Raw genomic sequence first — 10,973 nt, 5'->3', positions numbered from 1 at the left:
ACCACACATGAAAGTTTTGTATTATAGCCTACGGATGACGCCTCTTCTTTTACCCATGACTGCCGAGTGCAACTGAAACCAAACAGATAGTCTGTGTCGTCATTATTTTTTTCTTATGACCCGGATTTTTGTGCGAATTTATTCAGAAACTTCTATTATCACTCTCTTAAAAAGGTGAATCAATTGCGGTCAATAATATCATATATTTGTGTTTGAAAAGTTTGGAAAACATTTTTGTTAAATAATCTAATATACTACGTCAACACAGGTAATAATATGTTAACTAACCCAATACATTGCAAAGATTCTTCATTTTTGTGTCCATTGTACTTCGCGAATGCACAGTTTCGCTCAATGCGTCAATTCTTTCTCTACCGAATGGTGTTTTCCGCGTAGCTAAAAATACCCAGGTCATGTGACTGTTTTGAGCCAATCATCTTTCGAAAAAGACCACTGGGGATTGCCCAGGGTAAGGCACCGCCATGTACCTCAAAACGATGGCGAAATGTTATGCTGAAATGTTGTGTTGTAACAAAGCAAAGAGTTAACTAACGTTTGACAATTTCTTGTTTACATTTACTTTTGTTACTGATATTGGTTATTTGTGTATGTATCGAAAACTTATATTTAATATAACCTTGAGATTGAAAGGTAGCAGGGCAGGTGCGACTATGCGATTAATGTCGTTGATGTGTATTGTATATGTACATTTGTTTTGAAAACACGTAACACACCGACACAAGATAAACCTCTAAACCAGAAGGACTTTCTGAATATTTTTTATTCAAAGTTTGTTAACTAGGTTATTCTATAAAATAATATTATAATACATATTTAAATCCTTCATGCAAGCGTAGTTTGTTGTGTCTTAATTCATAGCAGTAAAAATTGTACATGTTTACATAATGAAATTAAATGTTAATTTTTTTGCTATTTTAAGCTACAAGGCTTACCATAATTCTTTTAAAAAAGAGTTGTTTATGTGTTGAAATAATATTTTGCAAACCATTTTGTAGGTTATTATTTGTTGAATTTGTTTATGTTGAAACAACTTTAAGATGAGTATGTTTTCTCAAGGAAACATGTTTCCAGACAAGGTAATCATTAAATTTTTGCTTGAATTAGCTTGTGTTTAGGCTATAACACATATTATTTTTTTTAGAATCAAGGTGAACCATTCTTAGAAATCATAGAAAATCCCAAATCAAGGGGATTTCGATTTCGGTATACATGTGAAGGCCCTTCTCATGGTGGAATACCTGGTGGAAGCAGTGACAAAAACAAAAAAACTTTTCCTGCCGTGCGGGTAAATTATATCTTGTCTCCAGAGTAATTGTCCTGTAAAGATATGCTGTTGTCTTAGCCATACAATATTTTTGCTGTAAAGGTTTTTTTTCAAAATTGATACCAAGTCATTAACAATAGCACATAAACACAATGGTATTAAAAATTTTAAAATAAAATCTAAATAATCTTCAATAACTGACTTAGTGGCACAATTAAGATAGATTGTATATATTCAATCAACCTTCCGTCTGCAATGTGATAAGACTACAGAGTTAACCCACAATCCTTGTTATTTTTGTGCCAGAAGTTTAGTCAAAATAGATTACAGAAGCACTAAATATAAATATATTGTGGCAGAAATTGGCAAAAAGATTTAAATGGTACAGTTTACAATGATAAAAACATTCTATTGTGTCTTTTAGCTAGTAAATGCAACTTTTTATTGAAAAACTAAAATGATGTTAAAATCAAGAAACATTTGAGGCTATACAATGTTCTCCAAATTGATACACACTTACTTCCAAGTTTCTTCCGATTTACACAAAATGTTTTTTTCTGACTGTTTTATTATTAGGGACAAAGACCTTTCTACTGAATGTATCATGTTATATACCAGCATAGTGGAAAACTATTTCAAACAAATCACATAAACTTTTAAGTCATTTGATTAGACGCAACTAACAACTATGAATAAATGCACTGGTGACTAAACACCAAAGTTTAGAGAGTTTGTATTTAGTCTAGTCTTATACCAGTAATAGCAATAGTTAGTTTCATAAAATCTGTCTGTAGATCTGCAATTATCAAGGATACGCCAGGATTGTTGTACAACTGGTTACAAATGAAGAAAACCCTCGACTTCATCCACATTCACTTGTTGGAAAACAATGTCAAAATGGAATTTGCACAGTACAGTGTGGACCAAAGGATATGACTGCAACGTAATAATAATAGTAATAATTTACATAAATTTCAATGGAATCAGTCCTATGTTTGCATAGTTTTAATATTTGAAACAATACACATGTTACAGTATTGCGACAAACAAAAACCTTTTGCATGCAGATTTCCAAATCTAGGAATTCAACATGTGACAAAGAAAAATGTTGCATCCATTTTAGAAGAGCGTTACATTGCTGCGGAAATGCAACTCAGTTCAATCAATGATGGATTTCCTCAAGAAGTTCAGAGAAACATTAAAGGTACACACTTTCTTGGTTATGATACATGCATTTTTCTTGAAAAGCGGGGTAGCGGACTACATCACCAAGAGTGTTATCCAATCTAAGCATAAAAAGATATATATTTTGTTTTTAGAGGAAGACAGAAAAAGAATTGCATCAAAAGCACAGAGTGAAGCGAAATCGATTGATCTTGCTGTTGTGAGACTGATGTTTATTGCTTATCTTCCTGATAGCAATGGAGCATTCACAATTATGCTGAAACCAGTTATCTCCGATGCCATTTTTGACAGCAGTAAGTTGTGTTTCTGTTGTTGGTATGCATGTTGTATATTTTCCTGTATTTACTCAGGGAAAAACTTTGAATAATGTTATTTCTTTCCTTTCAACTGAAACAAAATTTATTGATGATGGGTTTATAACTAATAAACATAATAATTATAACTTCAATGACAGCTAGTTTCTGAAAAGTAAGTTAAACATCTTTCAAGGGAAATGTGTTGTAATTGGTGGTTTGTATCGGTTTCAGAGGCCCCAAATGCAGCAACACTAAAAATCTGCCGAATGGACTGCAATGCAGGCAGTGCATGTGGTGGTGACGAAGTCTATCTTTTGTGTGACAAAGTGCAAAAAGGTTACTTTTAATGTCTTTCATAATTTTGTGTGCTATTCAGTAATAAATATTACATCTAAGAAATAGTGATAAGATTTTTTATCAAGTATTGATAAAGTCACATTAGTTTTATGTGTGTGTCATCAGATACATTACAACTTTTAATATTTTCGTCGGTAGTTTGTGTGTATGTTTTTGTGGTATAGTAACTGACTGTGAACTTACACCAAAGATGCATTGTTTGCAGATGATATTCAAGTAAAGTTTTTTGAGGAGGATGCAGTTGGCAATGAAGTGTGGGAGGGTTATGGTAGTTTTTGTCCTACTGATGTACACAGACAATTTGCAATTGTTTTTCGCACCCCAGCTTACAAGGATCCAAATGTCAAAGTTCCTGTTAATGTCCAGGTAAATACCTTTTCAGAATGTTTGGTTTTTATTTTTTACAAATATTTTTGGTAGCTTTAATAATAAAAAAAACATTTCAATAGCATAAGAATGAGATATGTAGTGTTCTAACACAAACTGTTTTCTAAAAGGTTCAACTGCGCAGACGATCAGATGGTGAGGTGTCAGACCCAAGACCCTTCACTTACTTGCCAAACAAAACTGGTTTGTTTGTTCACATGTTGTTTGCTTTATAATGCCAAGGGTCAAGTTGAAACAATTGTTGAAATTTATACACACTTGTTAATTTCACTTGTTAAGATTTTTCTGCATTCCTTGTTAACGTTTAAAAAAAAGGTAAAAACGTAAATACTAACCACAGCCAACATTGCAGAAAATGATAAATAATCCTAAGTCGTCTGTCTGTTTCAAGCCAATATTTGTATTTTTTTTAGACTTTGAACTGATAGAAAGAAAAAGGAGAAAAGTTGTGCCTGATTTTCATGACCACATAAGTGGAAACGGCCAAGGAAAAGGTGAATTTATTTGCATACTATCTACAGTCAACAAAATACAAATAAAAAATATTTTTTTCCCAAAAATTTGTGTCATCTTTATTAAAAGGAAGTGTCATAATCTTCTAGGTTACCAATTTAGTGGACCTCTGACTCCCATGAACTTTAACTTCCAAAATAACTCAAATGGAAACAGTGGAAATGGAGGAGATAAGGTGAAAGAAGCTCGTCGTCCTCCAGCCAAAGTGGAAAATCCACAAAAAGGACCAATTGATCCCACCTTGTTATTAAAAATGAACCAAATCAAGCAAGAACCAGTTAGTAATTTGTCTTGATCTTTTCTTGTACAGTTCTTGATTTTCTGATCTTTTTGCAGGCAAGTCCACCAAGCCTTAACTTCAGCCAACCTTCTCCCTCCCAGGTAAGTGTAAATCATCAATTTGTTTAATCCTTGATGATTTATGGCTGTTTGTATTTTTTTAGTCATTCTCCCCATATTCTGCAATGAGTGACAGTGGTTCCCCAGCTTCAACATCATCAGTGGTAACAAACATTACTTGGTGTATTATGCATTTTGTTTAACATGTAAACTTAAACAACGAAACTTTAAATGATAAATCAGATATTAAAAACCCATCTTACAGCTGAATTCATTTAGATTAAATTTTATTGTGAAATTAAAAAGCATTAGCTGATTCTATTCCACTTCTAAGTGTTCAATTTAGCAAAAACATATACCTATAAAATATCCATTTAAGACTGCAACATTGTTTCATACTTTTGTTTGTACTTAATTTTGCCAACAACTTTATTTTATCACAGACCAGTGATATTCAATACATAGAAGGGACAAGAATTCCCCTCCCAAAATACTCCAGACAGCCAGCTGGAATTCCCCAGGTTCGTTTACTCTTGTTCCTAAACCCATTTGGCCAAGGTTTCACTTTTGGTCTGGAAATATAAATGTTTTACCTGGATTTTTGTGTTATTCAGATTGCATTCAAACAAAATGTACAAATTCAGTCGGAATTTGTACAAGATGTCACAAATCAAGCTGTGGCAAACATGCAGTCTGTTTCCCAAGTACAACAACAGAGTCAACAATACAGCTACTACAGTTTGTCGCCCACACAAATGCTTGTAGATAGCTCAAATGGACAAATGAATGACATGTCACAACTAAACACTTCTATATATCAGTCAGTGGATCAAAACCAAAATCCAGTTGCACAAGCTAACTTGGTAAGGTCATAGCATGGCATTACCATGGCAATATACATTGAAACTTCTGCTTTATAGGCCACTATTGATTCGACTGACATTATTGATCAAGCTCTAGCTGCAGTGGGTGCAGGTACAGTAGCACTAGTGTTTTTTTCATAAATTGATGAATCAGATCATGTAATATTCAATTTATTTCTTGTGATAGGAAGTGGAAGCCTTCCCTTCAACACACAAGATCTAACACTGCCTGGTTCCCTTGTTCCATTTGAGGATATGACATTGGTTGCAAACTACTGGGAAGACCTTATGAACATTGAGTCAGATGCTGGAATGGAAAAGGTTGGTTGCCACTTTTTCCAACCTTTTGAAAAAAACAAGGAATTATTTTGTGATTTTAGAAGCAACCACCAAGCAAAAGTAGTGGCGATTATGGCTCTGCTTTTAATACTGATGGATCTTTGGAAGATGGATTATATACAGATGGTGAAGTAAGTAATTATAAATATTATTGATACATTGGCACAACTAACAAATAATTTTCAGGAATCTATCCCAAGTGCAGCATCTGTATCAATTCCTCGAGGTAAGAGTTAATATTTTTTGTGACTTTTTGTTTTTAAATGAACTATTTTAAACACTAGATGATGATGTGGAGTCTGATGCAGCAACTATATCCACTGCATTCCAAAGGATGTCTCTACAACCTGATGTGCAAAATTTAAAGCAACCTAGATCGTCCCAAAAAAATCTCAACGAGATTGCAAAGGAAAAGGTAGACAGGTTTAAATTTTCTGTTTTTGCTTTTCTCAAACTTACATTTTCACAGGCAAAGTCCACTCCTGTTTCTACTACAGGTTTGTTTGTTTTTTGGGATTAAATATATTTGATTGTTTTTATAACTGTTAAACTGTTTTTAGCTGTTGAAACAATACCAGTGCAACCATTGTTCAAGCGAATGTCACATGCTCTTCTTGATTACTCTGTGTCTGGAGATGTACGCATGCTGTTGGTTTTGCAACGAAATGTTGCAAATCTGTGTGATGAAAATGGTGACAGGTATAAATATTTGCAATTATTCTAATTTTTTTTTTGAAAAACCTTGTTCTGAAATGTTTTTTTACAGTAAAACATGCCATAAAATATTTCCAGACAAATAGTTTTTACTTTTCATTAGTGTCCTACATGTTGCCGTAATTCACGACCAACTTGAGGTCCTTGTTTGCTTTCTTGATGTTATTGACACACTGGAGAAAAAGAGTGAAATACTAAACAAACAAAACAACCTCAAGCAAACAGCTCTTCACATTGCAGTCCTGACCGATAATCTTGAAGCTGTGATTGTAAGATACCAAGTTAAGGGTTGTATGAATTTTTTCCTCAATGTTACACATGTTAATAGGAGTTAATAAAGTTTGGTGCAAACCCATTGATTGTGGACAACAATGGAAATCATGCCTTGCACGTTGCCTGTCGCCATGGTAATATTGACATCGTGGCATATATTCTTCGTAGCAAGCAGGTTGAAAACAGAAATCAAGCAGACATCGGAAATTACAAAGGTAAAGTTTTTAAAATTAAAAGAATATAATTATACATTTTGCTGACTATGTGTCTTGTAAAATGATAAAGGACTTGGCTGCTTTCATCTTGCAACAAAAGCAAAAGTAAATGCCAGAAAGTGCCTCAATCTTCTGCACAAACGTGGGTTTGATGTGAACAAGTCTGATCCGAAAAGTGGTCGGACCTCCTTGCATGTCGCTGTGGAAGAAAACAACCTCGTAGTTGCCGGGTGCCTTGTCACTGAGGTAAATGCAATATTTGCACCAATCTTCCAATTCAACAAATAAGTATATAATCTTTAAATCATGTTGTTATGCTAATGCCTTATAAATATGGCTAAATTTGTAGGAATATTAAAGACTGAGCCATTAATATAAAAACAGTTGTGGTTCTTTGTAGTACTGCTATGAGTTCTTTCAATTCATTTTTGAAATATTTTTGCAGTGTGATGCAGACATCGATGCAGCAACTTATGATGGTTATACACCACTGCACATGGCTGTGTCTTTGGAATGTTACGAAATAACAACACTGTTGCTTGCATGTGGTGCCAACCCTGATGCAAACACTTCCCCACCAGACAATCAGACTTCAGGATTGAAACCCATAGATTTGGCTACAACTGACAAAGTATGTATGGTATACTAAATAGTATGTGATATTATTTAGACAGAAATTGAAGAATTATTTGTTAAATTCCAGATTAAAACTCTTCTGAATGGAAACCAGAATGAATTTGACAACCTGGAATATGAAACATCGGTTGATGAAGAAGGTGGTTATTGTTTTTTTTACTTCCTATTTTTTAATTTTTAATTAACAACTAATAACTTTAGTTTATTTTTTAGACCTTGGGTCACTTGATTCTGTGCTACGTTTGAAACTTTGCAAGTTGATGAATGAAGATTCAAGCTGGATTCCCCTTGCTAAAAGACTTGTACTTACCAACCTTATTTCTTCCTTGAAAGAAACTGAAAATCCAACTGATTTGTTGCTTGACAGCTACTCGGTAAGAATTTATTTATTTATATAAGGGTTTCCTAACACGTTTGCATCTATGGACCACCAGACCAATATAGTTCACTCTGCGACTCCCATGATCAATCAGACCTGTTTTATGTCGGTGGCTCTGAGCTCTGTGCAGTTCCATAAAGTAGAACAAAATCACTGCCGTAGACCTCCCGAGAGTTACATGCTTCAGTTGTGTTGCTGTTTTTGTGTCTGTTCAGTTGTTTACCCACCCACCTCTGTGCATGCCTTGATGCAACTCATCAATTACAGTTAGCACTAATAATGAATACAGCTATTCAAAACGATCTATGTCTATGTTAGCTTTGGCTTTCTTGTTCAAACTAACTAACTCCCAAGGTTTTTGCACCCTAGAACAAAATGTTATTGCGTTATTACCTAATATATGTTTAAACAAAATGAACGACAGCGTACTATTGTTGTTTGGAAATATCTCCTTAGTTAAGCATGCTTCATAGCTCTTCTGTAACCAACCTTTTTCATTTTTTTTATTTAGTTCCAGCACGGGACTGTCACTGGGTTACGTTCAGCTCTGATGAATATTGGACGTCATGATGCTGTGCAGTTACTTAACAGAGCTGTTCTGGATGGAAGTTATCTTAAAATTGACAACAAGGTATTACCACAACTTTGTTGTTTGGAAGTGGTTTAGTAATAACTTTTATTTCGAATTTTTTTCTAGTTTTTACAGGAGCAAGTGGATAGTGCTATTGATAGTATGCCAGAAGAACTAGTTATATAGGAAACATATTGTTTTTGATGTACACACAAGAAAACTGTAGTTTGAAAGACTACCATGATATGGAGTTGGACTTTTCTCCTGTTTTACTGTTTCCCGTGCTTTTTTTGTGAAAACGATTTTTATTACTTCATTTGATTTGCCTTATACTTTTTAATTGTGTTTTTGTTTGTTGCAATTTGTGTATGTTCTTTGGTGCCCCAGTAGAAAAAAACAAGATGGAAAATCGAATCTACAGGTAGAAGGAATCCAAATCACAATAATGTTTTAATTTCATGAATGACTATTTTAACTGTTTTGTATATACTGTATGTACACACAATACAATAAACTTGTAGATTGAAGAATATTTGTGATGATTAAAATTCACGGTCGAATATAAATTCTCCGAGGGCCTCGTTCTTGCTGCTCAGTCTTGCAACCGTTTTTTTGTAATTGGCGAGGACCTTCATTGACTTCGTCAACTCCGGTATAAGCTCCGTAGAAATGAACTCCACCAACTACAATATAAACATATGTAAATGCTTACTGTTGATGAGGTCTCTTGTATTGACGATTCTACGTTTAAGATACAGATGAACCTTCGTAAAATCTTTATTTTCGGCAAAACTATTGCGTCGCCCCACGTTATTAAACTTGGTTTGGAGCGAGTAACGGTTTTTTGTTGGAAGATCACCTCATATGGCAGAAATATTTGGCTGCATTACCAAACCTACAACTCTTGAAATAACATTTTAAATTTGCTGGTGAAGAGAAACAAACCTCAAAATCCTCAAACGTGGCAGCAGAATGAGCAAGATTTGTAAGAATGCCAACGATTTTCTTTTCATATTTAAAAGCGACGTTGAAACCTTGTTTCAAATTTTTTGGTGGAAGTTCGACAGCCTGTAAATTTGTCAGGTTATTTTGGAGAAAGCATATATCAGAAACCACAGTTGTAGCCACATTACGTTTAATGTCACAATGCTTTGCAGACCAGAATTGGGCTGGTTCATCAAAAAACAAGAGTAGTTGGGAGGGTTGCTTCCATCTATTGCTGACGTTGTTACCTGAAACAAGACATTGTTGTTTTCCTACCGACGTTAGCAAAAAATGAACAAGAAAATGTCTTGAAATGCCATTTAAATTTTTGAAGTTACTTACGTGTTTTTTCATGATATATTGGATTACTTTGTCCATCATAGAAGATGTTTTGTCTACGTAGGACCTAAAAAAATGTCCAACTTTGGGAAAATAGGAGTCGGATGAGAAAAAATGATGACCCTGTGAGTGAATAGTTAATTTGTGTTTCCTTTAATTTGACAAAGCATCATTCTCACCAACGCTAGATATTGGTATTGGTGAGTTAGCAGACGCGGAACCAAAATCGTCGCCATCTTGTAAAGGGGAAGTGTGCTTTGATGCTAAACAAAGTTGTTGTTGCTCGCTGCTCCTTGGATTATTAGATAATAATGTTTTTAACTTACCACTGCTTTTACAGTATGTTGTTCAAGAACAAGATAGCTCGAATCGACAAGTTTGAAATGAAATTCGTTTGGTGTTTGTAATGATACGTTGGTTTCAAGTGAATATGGGTTGGTTATTCTGGCGTCACGCTGTTCACTAGACAGAAGTTTTAATGTTCGCTTTTAATTGCAGCAAATAACACATCTGCGGAAAACGATGCTTTATACAAGATATAAGATACAAGTAATAATTAATGTCAAACATTTGAAAGCGTTTTTTTTGCGTGGGCCTATGTAAACCCACCATTGCACAGTCAGGTAACTCGTTTCAAAAACAAACAAATAACTCATTTCGCTATGTTTAAGCCTACCCAAACCCTTTGACAAAATGAACTGACAATTTTTGTTTTGTTATATTATGTGATGACATGTTTCAGTCGACCTACGTTGTCCATCTATAACCTGACGTCATTGAAGTTCCAACAAGGGTGATCTCATTATTGGAGCTACAAGATGGTGGAATTACAACCAACTGATCGTAACTTTGAACCTGCGGATAATTTTTCACTGTCAAATAACATCAAAGTTAAAAATATTCAAATATACTTAAACATCTTACCTTGGAAAAAAACAAGAGTATTAATATAGAAGTGTAAATCCACATCACTGCTTTTTTGTCAACATTGACAAACTGACCAAATGCTTATGTAGCCACTGCAAGCAACAACAAATTTCTGTTTTATAGGCTACGTATTCTCCTACAAATTTAACTTTCCAATTGCGACTATTCTGCACCTATTAATTTAAATTCGACAATTTCGCAATGGCTATTTGCTGTTTGGTAAACACGAGTCTTGTAACAAAACGAATATTTGCAATTTTCCTTCATGTCGCAATTGCGCAACGTAGTCAATAATTGCTAGTGCATGTGGCACCACTTCGGCGACGTTTAATTTGTTTTGCAATTCAAACAGCATGCACCAGTCCAATGTA

At 34.4% G+C, this 10,973-nt stretch overlaps 2 protein-coding genes across 2 annotated transcripts; one reads left to right on the top strand and one right to left on the bottom strand.

Annotated features, from left to right (window-relative positions):
- Positions 1 to 1,000: 1,000 nt before the first annotated feature.
- On the top strand, positions 1,001 to 8,635 carry LOC145909279 (nuclear factor NF-kappa-B p105 subunit-like). The gene is made up of 29 exons (XM_082996640.1): positions 1,001 to 1,097; positions 1,163 to 1,306; positions 2,080 to 2,228; positions 2,353 to 2,489; positions 2,605 to 2,763; positions 2,998 to 3,102; positions 3,329 to 3,489; positions 3,621 to 3,693; positions 3,924 to 4,004; positions 4,113 to 4,300; positions 4,360 to 4,404; positions 4,467 to 4,526; positions 4,806 to 4,883; positions 4,977 to 5,225; positions 5,283 to 5,337; positions 5,413 to 5,546; positions 5,606 to 5,695; positions 5,751 to 5,790; positions 5,849 to 5,979; positions 6,034 to 6,061; positions 6,125 to 6,263; positions 6,382 to 6,547; positions 6,607 to 6,766; positions 6,837 to 7,012; positions 7,212 to 7,397; positions 7,470 to 7,542; positions 7,616 to 7,776; positions 8,293 to 8,412; positions 8,479 to 8,635. The coding sequence occupies exons 1-29, from the start codon at positions 1,059 to 1,061 to the stop codon at positions 8,536 to 8,538; spliced, it is 3,387 nt and encodes a 1,128-aa protein (XP_082852766.1). The 5' UTR covers positions 1,001 to 1,058; the 3' UTR covers positions 8,539 to 8,635.
- Positions 8,636 to 8,783: 148 nt separating this feature from the next.
- LOC145908303 (ferritin light chain-like) lies at positions 8,784 to 10,785 on the bottom strand. Its single transcript, XM_082995553.1, has 8 exons — positions 10,600 to 10,785; positions 10,427 to 10,530; positions 10,002 to 10,137; positions 9,855 to 9,938; positions 9,679 to 9,798; positions 9,486 to 9,584; positions 9,298 to 9,420; positions 8,784 to 9,035 (listed from the first exon to the last, which is right to left on the bottom strand). Exons 1-8 carry the CDS (start codon positions 10,642 to 10,644, stop codon positions 8,895 to 8,897), a joined length of 852 nt encoding a protein of 283 aa, XP_082851679.1. The 5' UTR covers positions 10,645 to 10,785; the 3' UTR covers positions 8,784 to 8,894.
- Positions 10,786 to 10,973: the final 188 nt, after the last annotated feature.

The sequence above is a fragment of the Ascidia mentula genome, chromosome 7, assembly GCF_947561715.1.
Source record: "Ascidia mentula chromosome 7, kaAscMent1.1, whole genome shotgun sequence".
In the NCBI taxonomy this organism is placed as follows: domain Eukaryota; kingdom Metazoa; phylum Chordata; class Ascidiacea; order Phlebobranchia; family Ascidiidae; genus Ascidia; species Ascidia mentula.
This window is presented reverse-complemented; position numbering and strand designations above follow the sequence as displayed.